At 44.5% G+C, this 14,867-nt stretch overlaps 1 protein-coding gene and 1 long non-coding RNA gene across 3 annotated transcripts; one reads left to right on the forward strand and one right to left on the reverse strand.

The window, feature by feature from the left end:
* Positions 1 to 4,027: 4,027 nt before the first annotated feature.
* On the forward strand, positions 4,028 to 11,916 carry LOC134164934 (uncharacterized). Its single transcript, XR_009965319.1, has 3 exons — positions 4,028 to 4,219; positions 10,879 to 10,962; positions 11,050 to 11,916. It is a non-coding gene; the product is annotated as an uncharacterized LOC134164934 (long non-coding RNA).
* LOC134165451 (probable G-protein coupled receptor 141) lies at positions 5,756 to 9,743 on the reverse strand. Of its 2 annotated transcripts, none has more exons than XM_062622265.1 (2): positions 9,437 to 9,743; positions 5,756 to 7,527 (listed from the first exon to the last, which is right to left on the reverse strand). In XM_062622265.1, exon 2 carries the CDS (start codon positions 7,498 to 7,500, stop codon positions 6,637 to 6,639), a length of 864 nt encoding a protein of 287 aa, XP_062478249.1. In that variant the 5' UTR covers positions 7,501 to 7,527; positions 9,437 to 9,743; the 3' UTR covers positions 5,756 to 6,636. The 2 variants fall into 2 exon arrangements, with proteins under 2 accessions (XP_062478249.1, XP_062478258.1); XM_062622274.1 differs by lacking the exon at positions 9,437 to 9,743 and adding an exon at positions 8,398 to 8,532.
* Positions 11,917 to 14,867: the final 2,951 nt, after the last annotated feature.

The raw sequence follows: 14,867 nt of genomic DNA on the forward strand, positions 1-14,867 counted from the left end.
CTGGCAGTGTTCAAGGGAACGGAACTGGATGAGCTCTAAGGTCCCTTCCAACACAACCAGTCTGGGGTTCTATATGGCTGGGTTTCCAATCACTACAGTGTTGGTGCTCAGCCTAGCTCCCTTTTAAATGAAAGAAGAGGCATCATCAGGTGCTTGAGAGAAGTATGGCTTCATACCAGACTGCAGCTAAACCCACACATGCTAGACAATACCTGATAGAGATCTGCTACATGGCAGCAGATATTTCTTGTCTACTGAAATTACTGTGGTGGTGGAATGCTTGTTGTTAGCTTTCCTCCTCATCAGTGAATCAAGTTGTGCTTGCACCTCTTTAGCATTGCTTCTGGCTGAGCTCACACTGACAGGAATTAAATGCTTTGAAATGTATCTGTGAGCTTCTCCTTTCCAGCAGTATTTCCAGACCGCTCATGTTTTCCTTAGACAGACTTTGTGTTTCAGCATCTGGTTGATTCAGCCAGTCTTCGGCCTAAGCTTGTTAGTTGGGTCTTTTATGTTAGTTGTCTGAACTTGCTTCAAAGGGGATGCAAAGGCAGATTCTGACGTGCCATCGTGTAGTGGCAGTTTGAGAGCCGGAGACAAATCTTGTACCTCTTAGAGACCTAGTGCAGACTTCTGTTTCTGATCGAGTGTGACCCTTGCAACAGCACCTTTCCTTTATTGTGCAAGGTGAGCACGCATCTGAGAAGTTCATAGTGCAGTCTGGATCTTCTACAGCACAGACCTCACAGTGCAGAAGGGCTCCTGATCCTGTCACCAGCCACATCTGACAGATCCCATCTCTTCAAGAGGACTGGCTTAAACTGTACGGATGGGTGACTGTGCATTGGAACAACAGGCAGTGATGGTGCAAGGCACGTTGAGACTATCAAGGCTGTTGGTCAGTATTGACCCTCTGAGTCTGCAAAAAGCAAGGTGTCCTCACAGCAGAAAACTCCAAGCTTCAGCTGTGTGCTAGAGGAGTGTTCCTGAAGCCCAAGGGTCACGGCATTGCAGCTTGGTGACTGGCAGAACCTGCGTGTATCCGACGATGCCCGTTTTGGTCAGCCACACAAGCACGTACCCCTCCCTGTCTCCTCGCGTTGTCCCTGTGCTGCCATCCCTGAGGCAGAGGCACCGCTGTGCTCGGTGGCTGGATGACAAAGTGACAGCGCTGGGGTGGCAGAGCCTCCATCCCTCTGCAGCTGCAGCCTCGCCTCCCTGATGGCAGCAGCTCAGGGAAGCAGCAGTGTGAGCAGGCGGGTGGGTGCTGACAGCCTGTCACCTGCTGATCGGGCTCACGCAGGGTGAGCGTGCAGGGACAGACGTGAGAGGAGAGCTTTTTCCCAAGAGCCATCTCCCAAGGAGCTGGCCCCTGCAGGGATAGGTGTAGAGGGTGTATTGCTTCCTTATGAGGCTGTTACTGTCTGATCAGACAGCATCTTATTAAACAGATCTTATTCTGTCTGATATCAGAACAGCATTTCTTTTCAACTGCATTCCTTTTCAAGCTCTGTGAGCAGCAGTAAAATAGTAATCCTAGAAGAAAACTAAAGGAATTGGATATTGCTGTACTTAATAATAGAGATGTTCTGTTCTGGGGGTGACTTCAGAGAGCAATTCAGCATCTAGAAGTGCAACCCATGCTTTTGGTCGACCAAGACTCTCCCAAAAAATGCGTTCCGTTTCCCCCCAGCATTTCACCTCTGCAATGGCTGTTTTCCTTTGACCCAACACATTTTGTTAGCTTACTTCAGAGACATCTTTTGGAACTGCCTCTTCTGTTTTGTCTTTTATCTATTTCTCTCTCAGATTCTCTTAACTCCTTTGTCCTTTTAAATAATAAATGCATAAATCATTCTGAGTTACACGTTTCCTTGTTCTCCCATTCTCCTTTGCATTCTCCTGTCTTGACTGACAATGGCCGGAGTTTTGCAATTGGGCTGCTTCTCTTTTATAAAAACCTAAGATTTTGTTATTGTTGTCTCAATTTTGCAGATTTCCCAGGGCTCCTCCATTTCCTCTGCATGGCTCTGATCTGTCCCTAATGCTTCACATGCAGATGCTGCTCTTGTGAGATTATTTTGTCAGTCATTTGTACAGAGTGTGCTGTCAGGGGAAGTAAAGGTTGTCTCATGAAGTCAGAGGGCTGTATCTATTCCATGTCTATGACAGGGGGCTTAGAACAATGCTACCAAGGTAAGGTGGTTGCATGATGGGAACCAAGTTTTAGCTGAAATTACTGATAATAGTCCTTAAATCTGTGACTTTGCGCTTAAAAGTCTGTGTTTTCAGCAAACACTTCCATCTCTTTCTCAGTTTTTAAGAGCCATTTGTCTGAAAATATGTTTCTGCTTTGAGGATTTCTAAGGGTAAGGAGGAAAGGTTATTGATAAATAGGAAAAGTGCCTTTGTACAGTTTAAAATGGTTTTGGGGTGACTGTAGAGGGTAGCAGCAGAGCTAAGGCACGAGAGTACCTGGTGGCTTAGGATGCACAGCCTGTTTAGGGGACAGGCTCCACCAGCCTGTGCACTGACATTTTGTGCTTCCACAGTAGAGCCAGAGGGCAATGAAAGAGACACCAGGAGCAGCAGATGAATCATCCCAGTGTTGCTCCTCACTGTGGAAAAGCCTCTTCCTGGATTCATTTCTTCATTTACTCCATCCATGGTACGCAGGCAGTCACCTGGTTGGTTAAGCTTTAGGAAGGAAGGATACAGGAGGCAGAGTAGCCAATGTTTGCCTTGCATGCTGATTCTTTCATTCATTTCTCTTGGATACATGGGAGTCTGATTTGTGTTACCTGAGACATGCTAGTGTTGCATAAAACACAAGTTCTGATACTCCACAGCAATGGATTGCGTTAATCTATTGGACAAGAAAACAAAAAAGCACTATCATAAGGTAGAGGTGTTATAGGGTATGAAACAATAGCACAAAAATACATGCTGCTTTCACTTCATACTCTGCTCTGTATGCCAAGCAAATCCAGTGACGCATCTTCTGTCAGTGCACCACTGATGGTTGCTCAAAGATGCAAAAAGCAATCCTTCAGCCATGGTTCTTAATAAAACCTCTTCCCGTAGCAGTGCTTCCTCTTTCATCTTCATATCCTCTTTCTATAGAAAGCATCCAGGATGAAACCCAGCAGATTCACGTGAAAAGGCTGCAGACTGGAAAAACCCTTCCTCTCTCTGACACTTGAAAAGCACCTGGAAGCTGGGGGGTTTGCTGCCCAATCGGCACTTAGTTGGCTCTTTAAAAGGCTTGTTTTGTGTCTCTGTGGCTTCGATTTTATCAGCTATTTCTTCCCTGTGTAACAACCATCGCTATAAACGCAGCCCTCCTGCAGCAGTGTTTTCATCCATGTGCATACAGGTAATTTTCAGCACAGAGCTCCTTTTGTAAGTTGTGCCCTGCAGAAAGCTGATGCTGGCACTCAGAACCCCACACTGGAGTGCATATGGCAAAACGCAGGCACTGAAGTGTGTGTTTATGGCTAGGATTGCAACGGGATGAATAAAGAGGCACTTACGGAACCTGCTGTTCAGAACAAGGACACCCTTAAGCATGTGAATCCTAGGCTTGAGGAATGAGCTCTTCCTAGCTCATAGAAACTCAATGGATCTGGATAGCCAGGAGGAGGGATGCAGGCTCAAACAATGAAAATACAAGACAGGTTACAGCTTGACCCCTGGGCAGTGTGTGAAGTGCATGATTCCATTATTGATGGGGACAAAGTTGCTCTGTCTGTATCCCGTGCCAGCTCTGCAAGTGTGCATCCCCACACCACTCTCCCCTCACCTCTTACAAATCCCATTCTTTAGTTCATGTATTTGTAACTGCAAAGGCAATGATCTTCAGCTACTGCAGGCAGGAGAATGGGGACTGTAAATTGTAATGGGCTGCTCTGTATGGGCTGGGCAGGTTGAGCAAATTGCATTGCTTGATTATCCTGTCTTTTTCCACATCAAAATCGGTTAGTGCTGAGAATGCCAGTGCTTGAGTGGAAAAGGGAAAAACAAACAAGGGAGGGGGAGCGTGCCTTTGTTTCCTCCTAATGCGTCTGCTCCTTCTGTTTGCTTACAAAGAGGGGCATGCCCATCTGACAGCATCATCAATATGACCTTTCTCTATGAGCAGGCAGAAGGAACAGATGCATCGGAAGGAAATGGAGACCTTTTTTCTCCATGTAAGCATTGCTGCTCTGGATACCAGCAGGTATGAATTAACAAAGAGGTGCCCCTTGTGCAGTTTGCCTGTGGGTGGGCTCGCCTCACCCTCAGCACTGCTTAAAAGGCAGAAACGGGCCACCTATAGTAGTAGCACCTAGTTGTGACAGCAGCGAGCGCACTGGGTTTTGATGATAAGAATCCTCTTGCTCCTCCTATAGCTTTCTGTTATCAGCCTTACTTAGGAAGTCAGGTGTAGAAATGGGATTTTGGGTTCGTTTTGGTTGGTTGGTTTTGCTCTTTTTATGCAGAACTTCATGCAGAGAACACCGACGGAAGATGCATTTAGCAGCTTGATATTCTTCCCTTCAAAATGTCTGGGGATTTTCCTGGTGTTCATTCGATGGCATTAAAAATGAATGGGGTGACTAAATCGTTTACAGTTTTACATATTCAGTTAGCATGAAAGCAATTACTGATGTGTATAATTATCTCCAGAATTATTTGGATCATGCAAATGGCATTCAAACAACTGCTTGTAGCTGTTTTCCAAGGGATGTCATAATTCATAGTAAGAATAGAACCCTACTCTCTGAGTCCAATATTATTGCCCTTTTGGAATTTCCTTCTCAGATTGTCCTCCTAGAGAGTGATAACTTTCTATTTCCACCAGTTTTCACAGTGCTTCCAGACCTCAGCAGGGGACTGGGTATTGAATAGAGCTTATATCCATCACTTTAATGTGAGTCTTAGGTGCAACAACACTGGGATCAATGCTCAATCCATTATCCTCTGAATTAAGAGGGCCATACTGAGCCAAGTGAGTGTTTTGACCTCAGTCAGTGACTGAAGGTACAGAGGAAATGGTCAAGCATGAACGCATGAAAAAGGAGCTGAGATTAAAATGCAGAGAACCTGAGGGCTTGTTGCTGGCTCCCTGAACACCTCCTGCTTTATGAAAGAGGCAGAAGGGATCCAGGAACCAAAGTGTAAAGGCACAAGCATCTACTCAGGATTGATAAAGTAGGCTCAAAGAAACACCCCTAATCTGAAGCATCACCAGCATGGGTTTGCAGGTGTAACTTTTTAACCCTCCCACGTCAAGTTTTGACCTTGTTTGAACCCAGGGATCGTAGCACTTTTGAGTCCTGCCAGACTCAGAAAGTATGGCAACTTGTGAGGCTGTGAAGGAGGAAGGACACCCTTATGTGGCTCCTGGGAGGCTGCAGTGGGAGAAATCTGGCCGCAAGCTGTTGGGATGCAGCAAATGGCTTCAAGAAGGGTGAAAGACTGAGCAGAACAGGCAGGATGCAGTCATGAAAACAGACTTACATAATGAAGATAAAGCTGAGATTCCCAGAGCAGATGTGGTTCCCAAAGAATATAATCTGTCTAATGGGTAAAACATGTACTCCAGCACAAGTCTGTATACAACGAGCATATGCTGAACTGATTAAACACAGTTCAGTTAGTTTATTCTACTGCTTTGTTGCATGTGCAAATGGAAAAAACTTGGTATCTATCTGACAGTGAACCAACAGGAAACTAAAAGTGACCAAACATCAAAGGGGTTTTGAAGGCTGATAAAATAGTTGCCTAGCTTAAAGGCTGACTGCTCAGTGAAGGATCAGACTTCTCAGTTTGGATTCTAGATCAGGTTCTGAGACCACAGTAACTTGTGTTTCTTTGCCTGCAATGGGTCTTAGGGATAACAGCCACAGATGGAGTCCTGATGGGAGAGTAACATAAGGTAGAAGTTTGAAACCTTTGACTTGCTCTGCTCTCACTCACTCTGAATGTGTAATTACTACAGTGCAGTGAGCTGCTTGTGGGTTTGGAATGAAGCAAGTAAAGGTTAAGTTGTGAGAACAAGTGTTTTCATACCATTACATTTAATCATACACTTTGTGTAAGCGAAGAAAGAAGGAGCCTGCTGAAATCTGCTACTACAGTGTTTCATTCATTCCCTGATTCGTGCCCTGATTACTTTTTGTTTGAGTAGACTTTACATCCTTGTGATATAAAATCACTAGCACAAAAATCCTGTCAAGGAACTGCTTTCTTTCCTCTCTTCCCTTCAGCAGTACAATTGCCATAAGCTGTTAGGTGACAATTTGCTGACCACAGTGGGTTATTAGTGGGACACTTTGAGTTACAATTAGGAAGGAATGGATGCTGTAATTGTTAGAGAGGGACGGCTGAAGAAAATCTTAATGCAGCTTCAGGGTGTAATTCTTAGGTCAAAGTCTAGAGCAAGACTCGTGTGTCTGCCTTCCAGAGAGAAGATAAAACCCAGTGGCTTCTGAAAGATGGATCTTACTGGTCTGCAAGAGGCAAACGGCTCTACAGGCCGGTGCAGCCCTGCTGAAAGCTCAGCAGTTTCCCTAGCAGAGTCCTGACACAGCTTTATTTCTGCCAAAAGCCAGTGTTGACACACTGCAGCTGGGTTCCCTGGCAGTTCCCAGGTCAGCAGGCTGTTCCTGTGAGGAAGCACAACATATCCAAGCAGCACATTGCTGTTAAAGCTAGAAAAATTTCGTTGTATAAGAGTAGTTTATAGCCTTTATCCAGGTGGTAGTTTTGGGTGTAATACACTCTGAACGCAAGATGAGGCATAAAGCACACTAATGTTACCAAGATGAAGAAGAAACTCTTTGCCTGAGCCCTGAATTCCACATGGGAGTTGATGTCAGGCCAGTATTTCACAGCCAGTCTATAGATCACGAACAACTGCATTACGGTGAGCACAGCACAAACTGCCACCAAAACCCCAACCAAGCAGTAGCTGATGATCACCATGTGTGCCTCTTGTGTCTCCCTGTGGAACTGGAAGCATTCAGAGGACTGGTATGTCTTAGAGGTGCCGTAGTATGACAGAAGAAGAGGGGTGATCACCAGGGCTCCCACCAGCCAGACAGCACCCACCCAGGCTGTAGTGTAGCACCTCCTAAACTCGAGTTGGAAGAGGCGTATTATGATGATGCCCACATAAAACACAAAGGTGGCATACATGTGGATGTAGAGGATGGCGCTTGTGAGCTTGCAGGCGAGCCTCCCGGATTTCCACTCCCTCAAAACGTAATAGCTGAGGCGGAAGGGGATGCTGAGCAGCATGAAGGTGTGCAGCACCAGGAGGCTGACGATGACAACGGTTGTCACAGACTGTGATCGCCGCTGGAATAACTTACGGGACATCATGCTGACCCCGAGGGTGCCACCAGCCAGGTCGATGATGTACAGGGCTATGAGAATGGTGTGGAGCCTCTCTGAGGTGTGTGGCAGTGTCTCGTTGGAGGAATGGTTCTGCTGGGTTGCACTGCAGTTCAGCATCCTCCTAAGATCCCCCTTCAAAGGTTACTGAAAGTGAACAATACAGAAACGTGAAGAAGTTGTACCCATAATTTGTTGGAACTTTATGAAGACGCCTGTGCCACTTTTAGCATCTTCCTGGATGGGTGCAGGGCACCCATAAAGCAGCAGCAGCCTCAATTTCTAGCGTAGAGCACATTAAAAATAAAGAGCTGCAGCTAAAGGTTGAATTTCTTCCTGCTTCAGAAGAAATTGAACTGTTCTGAGTCTTTTTGCTATAGAGTTTCACCTGAGCTATTCTACTGCAAATACCTTGGCTATTCTAAGTTATAACTTAATTTGGGAACAATCTTCTACAAGATATAATCTTACTGGCACTTGTTGGACATAGCCACATACAGCTGCATTTCTATGTAGCCTTAAGGCATAATGTGGACTGATTTCTGTACAGGTGATTTCACCTGTAACGCGATAGACTGCCACTGCAAAACATTTTCAGAGAAACTACTTGTGTACGAAGCATCAGGCAAAGCATCCTTAGGCGACCTTTGCAGTGTTGTGTGCGAGACTGATACAACCCTTGCTGTTCGCTCCCTTCTAAAATGCATGATCTTAGAAGCATTTAGATGGTTTAAAGTTGTGTATGTGCTGCGTGTCCCTGAGACATGCAGGAGGAATTTGCTTTCCCAGAAACTTGGCTATGATAGAGGTTTCACAAGCTTGAGGAAGATGACTTCCTGCTTCCGGCACAAGTTCACTTTCTAATGTAGATTGTTAATATTTCAAACTGGCTTTCAGAAGGTATAACGTTTTTGCTGCTGTGAACAGCATAATTGCAGCTGAGCTGCCAACATTTCCTGTTACTCAGAAACACATTATGCTTTTTTCACTATGTCTAGAAATAATATTAAATATTACCTCATAATCTCTTAGTTTCGTGACTTCCTTCTTCTTTGCTGTTTCACATGTCCATAGCATGCAGCATATATAACCAATGACAAAAGCAGGGCCTTTGGTGTTCCTGTCTGACCAAGAAGGCTGAGGGTTTTCTCAGCCCACAGACAGGAAGGCACAAGCCTTTTTACTTGCTTCACTGAGACAGCAGTTGCATGTGTTCAACATCTAACACCGTTTTGCTCCTGTGGAGAGAGCTGCTAAAACCTTGCTGAGCTGTCAGAGCCCAGCGCTGTGCTTGGACCTGTAGGACAGTGCCCCCCATCAAGTGAAGAAATCTGCAGCAGAGCAGCAGTTTCTTCCTCAACTTGTCTTATGTTTAATATTGAAGCTGAATGTGCCAGAATAACAAAGTGTTTAGCAAGGGGTAGCAGATTTCTCTCTAAGATGCTATCAGATGGGGCTACTCATTGTTTAAGTGTTATAAGCAAAATAAGCTTCAGACATATATGAAAAGTGACTTGATAGTTGCTGCTGTTAGGAAAGAAAGACATGCAAAGGCAGAGGTGCTTGGAGCTTGTGCCTGAGCTGCAGGAGTGAATTCTGACCCCAGACTCTTTCATTACTATAAACCAGCTCACTAAGAAGAGGCAAGCGTGGAGGCAGGGCTCTTCTAGAGACACTGAAAAGTTTCTTGAGTAGAAATTAAAGAGAAAGATGTCAGCCCCCCTCTGCTGTGGTGTGAGGATGGTTTCCTCTGAGAGGTTTCTCTCCTGTGATTAAGTAAAGTCGTTAGGAAGAATAAGGTGTGAAAGAGAAGTGAATAAACACATTGGACTGAAAAGATCAAAGGTGCTAAAAGTCAGCAAGAGAAACAGAAAGGGTTGTAAGGAAGAGCAAGGATGTGGAGCCTGCAGGATAACTCTGAGGGTGACTGTCTCATCTAGACCAGGATTCAGAGCAGGAGGGATGCCCATTTTGGAGACCGAGGGAATTGAAACGTGGAATTGCTCCAGCAGACAGAACACTGAGGGAAAAGAGCCAGGTGGATAATGGTACACACCAGGTGTGGTTCCAGCATCACTTAATCTCATGTATGGACAAGCTGCTGCCTGACATGGTGCTTGGATGGCAGGATGATCAGCTGGCTGTGCAGAAACACCCAGGAAGGCAAAGCAAGTGTCAGACACTGCTGGTTTCGATGGGTTATAATGATCATGAAACGACACTCACAGCCTCTGGGTAGAACAGAGAGATGCCTTGCAGCCTTGTGCTCTGTCCACAGGACCTGAAGTGACCCACCAAGTAATAATGCAGAAGAGACACGAAGAAATTGCATTCCTAAAATGGCTGCTGTGTGACAGCCATCACTGCAGAGCTGACACAGGCTTCGAGATAAAGAGCTCTGTGTACTCCATTTGCTTGCTGAGTCCAGCCGGAGCACTTTGGATGTGAAGTGATGCCAAAAACCCTGCAAGGCTGCTGCGTAGATAATTCTCTTGTCACCGCTGGCTGACACAAAAACTGCTGGGGGTCAGAAGCTGCTCTTCTCTATTGAGATTTCATACCTTTGGGTTGCTTCGTCCTCAAAATGTTCCTTGAAGGTTGGATGTGGAAGCTGTTCAGCGTGTTAATCCTTCATCTTCACATTCTTCTGCTAAATCTATATATCTCACTCACCTCAACTCTGTAATCTAGGTCTTAAGTTTTAGGTTAGTTTCTCTTTTGACTACAAAAGGAAATTAAGTCACATCAGCCTGTTCCAATGAACTTTCAGCTCCTGCTTTTGCTTCTTGCTTCATCAGCACATAGGTTGCCTTAACCAGTGGTGAGAATAAAGGTTGGAAGAGAAATGCACGTATACTCATCAGAGATCCAGGTCAAGACTAGCATCGCAAGTAGACTTAAAGGAAGGAAGGAACTGGGCATGCCAGGTTCAACACTGGGGAAAAGGAAGATGAAGAAGAAAGGTGAAGGTTTAAATTAAGACAATACAATGAAACGGAAGAAGCAGCAGCACTGGTTGAGAGAAGAGGAACAAGGTTTGTTGGATGCTCAGAGACAGGATGTGTCTCTGTGGAAGTGTCGTGGGCTGTACCTATGCATGGTGTAGGAGAGTCCCTTTAGGCAGGGGATAGATCTGCCATGGAAGGTGGTTTTGTTTCATTTCTGCACGATTTCCTCTGCTTCCTGTGCCCCTTGGTAAGAAAGTGTTCGGTTTACTGGTCAGTGTAATGACAACCAAGGTTTCACATACAGGAGATCAAGAGCTCCTTTCTGTCTGGGAGCGATCATAGATTGCATGCTTGTGAAAACCTTGTGTTAGGTTTTCAAGTTTAGCTACTTCCAACCTAGGGTCATAGTTGCTGATAACTTCAATTATCTATTAATAACAAAATCTCTGTTTCTACTTGCTTATGAACAGAGTTACATATAGGCCAGAGTCAAAAAAGTGAGGGAATGCCTGTGTTACACCTAAACATACTGCTTTTTCTGTGATTTCAGATGCACTCACAGTTCTTGCTGTCTGACTCCCACTCTGTTAACATGAGTCACAGGCACTGGAAAGGGAGCAAAGCATCCTCCATGGTTAGTGAACCTGCAGGAAACTTGGGGCTTCCCTCTAGGGCTTTGGTTTCTTTTGGGTCCAAAGCATCTCTTCCTTCTGCTTTCCAGGAGGAGGCTGCGGACCTCTGAAATGACAACAGTGATAAACCCAGCTGCTTTGACTTAGATGGAGGCCAGAACTTCTACTCCTTGTAGTGCTATGATAATAATAAGTAGTGACCACAGCTTACAGAAGAGAAACCAGAGAAAGATGTTTAAATCAGTAAAGCAGACTGTGCTTATTTAGATTTCACACAAGTTTGCTGCAATATGAGGAACTGTTGCTTGAGAGCATGCCCCAAAGCAGCTCAGAAAGGCTTTTTGCTTACTACATTGGATAATATATTGAAAGCTATATATATTGTACATATTATTAAATAATTCAGCCACATTCAGCATTTGGAAGATGAAATAACGATGTCATTTCTGTGGCCTTTTTTGCTCCTTAGGAAATCTCTGTGCTTCCATTATACATGCTGTCAGCAGGAACGAAATGAATGCCATGCCGTATGTCTGTTTATACCACATACTCTCAACACATGGCAAAGAATATGCACAACCAATCAAAATGCTCTCATACTAAAGTGATCATGATCCTAAGTACCATCAAACTGTCAACATCAATTCATTCAGAAGCTTTCACTGTTTCTATGTTTTCTCAGTTCAAGGATTTGAGCAATTGCTGTCATTGTAAGAACATTTCTACCCTAAAGCATAGATGGGCCATGCAGCTAATTGACATACTTTAAGCTAACTGGATGAAAATGAAGTATGTGATAAGTTCCAAATGAACTGTTTAGCAGAGTCCTGTTGGACTTATCTTTCCATTGTAAGGAAAAAAGATTGTAGAGCAAGAGAATGGGATATGGAGGGGAACATCAGAAATGGAGTGATTAGCGTAATTGCTTTTCTTTCAACCACCAGCAGCTCTTACAAGTGAAGAAGCCTTGTTCCTGCAGAAGACACAGGGAGGAAATGATTACTGTACATGCAACAAGAGGTTACTTTATAAAATCTTGTACTCATCTACCAATCTTTTTTGAAATTCAGGAAGTACAAAATGTCACAAGCTTCAAACTTGAATATTTTAATGCATCAGCCACCAGCTGCAGAGAGGCACGGAGAAAAAGAGTCAGGAGCAATGACCAAATCCCTCCATTCCTAATATTGTCCTTCTCCAGGCAATCAGTCCTGGATTGAGAGAGGTAGGAGAGGGTTACCTCTTTAGGATTCAGCAGGTCACTCTCTTTGGGGATAGAGGCAGCTCTTCTGGTGCTTTTTCTCCACTTCCCATGGGAGAGTGGAGGGGTTACTGGGTAGCCAGTGTTTCTGAGCTCCAATGAGCCTCTCCTGCTTGCTAAGAACTGAGAAACTGCTGCTTTTCATCCAAACATTCAGTAGGGGAACATCCCCAGATGCAGGAACAGTCTTAGATCAATGCAAGCCAGCACAAAAGTAACCCTTGCTAGTGATGCAGTTCTTTCCCAAAGAGCAGAGGGAAAGATGGAGGCCCATGGATGAAGCGCACAGACTGCTAGAAGCACCACAGCTCTTGAGCCCAACTGGAGGAATCTAACCTCCAAGATGTTTTAGAGATTGAGGGGAATACTCAGTCATGGCTACAAGGCCTAGAAAGGGGCTTAGAATTAGATAAGAGAGCTGAGAAGCACTTGGCAATTTAAAAAGGAAAAGGTAAATCAAAATAAAAGGTAAATCAAAATCACTTCAAATAAAGCTGAATGGCAGAGCTGGGAAAAGTAAGGCTGCTGTTGCTCAGTGAAAGCAAGTGAAAGAAAAGAGAGCTTTGCCTCTTTCATTCCCATGTACAACAGGAGGCAGGGTTTGACAGTGCCCATGTTTAACCGCTGGCAGTCTGGAAAGGCATCTATGGTGCTGCTCATATGGAGATTCATCCACAGGGCAAATACAAGGAGAAGCTGGTGTTTCTTTAATCATAGCTGGTGGGCTACTAACAAACACCCTTGCAAATCTGCCTGTCTAATCTCCTCTTGCACAGCAACAGCTGCTCTTGTACAGACCCCCAGGACCTCAGAGGGTCCAAACCCTTCTGTGGGGAAATGCAGTAGTCTGGACTGTGAAATTATGGGAAGGACCTGAAGCCCTTGCTCTGCTCCTGTTTTAGACACCTGTAGGCAGAAAAAGGATTATCCGTCACAGCGCATCATAGGACAAGCTGATGCCAACTCGGGTTTTTATAAATCACAAGACTTTTAGATATGTCTCCTGTGTACCTTTGGGATAAACAGAAGCAAAAAAACCCAGCACAGGCATTTCTCTGCCGCCTACCTTATCGACTTGCTTGGAAGTCCATTCCGTGTTCATATGAAAGCCTGATGTGTGGTACTGGCTTTAGCATCCTGTAGCTGCCTTCTGAGGATGATGTGGCAGGCTCCTGTTTCCTCAGGGTTATCACTGACCCATGCTATATGTTTGCTGCCTAAATTGTTTTGCTTGCAGGATAACTGCAGCTGCACACACTTCCATGAGGAGTTTTTCCATGATCCATGTAGCAGACTCATTTACCTACTCCAACCCCATTTAACATCCCTTCAGCAGCTATTTACTCGCTATGAGAAATAAACTCAGTGGGAAGGTTTTCTTTTCAAGCCGCCATACTTCTCCTCTAAGCAAATCCTGATCTCTTTGCAGATTTATTTTATTTAAATCTGAGAGAGGGAAAAAAATGCCTTAAATATTATTGATAATTTCATTTCAAGTGCAGATGAAAATCGGGGGGGGGAATTTACCTGCAGGTTTCAAAGGTACATAGATGTACGTGTTTCAGTGTACAGAACAGCAGAACTAGTTGTAGTAGAACCAAGTACCTTGAAAAACTTTGTATTTATTGTAAAGCTGAAGGTCTAATTAATCCCCAAATTCAAAGCGATGTTGCTTCGCATCAGAGGATGTAAACTCTCAAAACCAAATCCAGGGATTATGTCCTTAGTTCAAAGGACAGTGAAAGAGGCAATTAATTCTCTTTCTTTTTTTCTTTTCCCCAGGCATGGTTTGAAGCACAACTGTCAAACCTTTGTTAGCCAGCATCAACCAGTTGGTACCTAAGGGAAGCTGGAAATTTGCTTGATTTAAAAGCTGCTTGTTAGATCCTCCTGATACTCAAACCCCCTCCTGATTAAATCTGAAGAAATATGATAGCTTTTTCCTGCCTGAGCCTTGGGTTTCTTTCCTCTTTGCACGTTCCAATTTAACAATCTGAATAAAACCACGGTTGTATCAAAAGCCAGTTTCATTTTCCACACTAAAGCTCTTTGGTGAGCTCCAAGCCACCAAGTTAAGGATTTTTTTCAGCCTTTTAACTCCTTTAAATACGTGGCTTCAATTGTGAAGTGTAATGGGCTGACCCTGGCTGGTGGCTAGGTCTGCACTTGCTCAGCTCCCCCAGCGGGCTGGAAGAGAGATTCAGAAGGGCAAAAGAGAGAGGAAAACTCATGGGTTAAGATTAAGACAGCTCAATAAGTGAAGGGGGGAGAAAGGAAAGGAGAAGAGAAATGGATTAAGTGCTGCAGAAGTAACAGTCACTCACCGATGATGCCAAATCAGTCTCCGAGGAGCTGGAAAGATTCCCCCCACAGTTTTACTGCTGAGCATGATGATATATGGTATGGAATATCCTTTTGGTTGCTTCCTAGAGGGGCTGACTGGAAAAACAGAGAAGGCCTTTGTGCTATGCAAGCATAGCTCAGCAAGAGCGGGAGCATTGGTGTCTTATCCATGCTGGTTTGGTCACTAATCTAAAACACAGCACTGTATGGACTGTGATGGAGAAAATGAAATCCATCCCAGCCAGACCCAGCACAGAAAGGAAAAATGCAATTTTGAAACAAACAGAAAATGTAACAAAATAA

The sequence above is a fragment of the Pezoporus occidentalis genome, unplaced genomic scaffold, assembly GCF_034315485.1.
Source record: "Pezoporus occidentalis ecotype Australia unplaced genomic scaffold, CSIRO_AGI_Poc_V1 ctg107, whole genome shotgun sequence".
In the NCBI taxonomy this organism is placed as follows: domain Eukaryota; kingdom Metazoa; phylum Chordata; class Aves; order Psittaciformes; family Psittacidae; genus Pezoporus; species Pezoporus occidentalis.

Bases quoted from the DNA above. Each gene is read 5' to 3' on its own strand.
- LOC134165451 (XM_062622265.1), bottom strand. From the start codon at position 7,500: ATGCTGAACTGCAGTGCAACCCAGCAGAACCATTCCTCCAACGAGACA.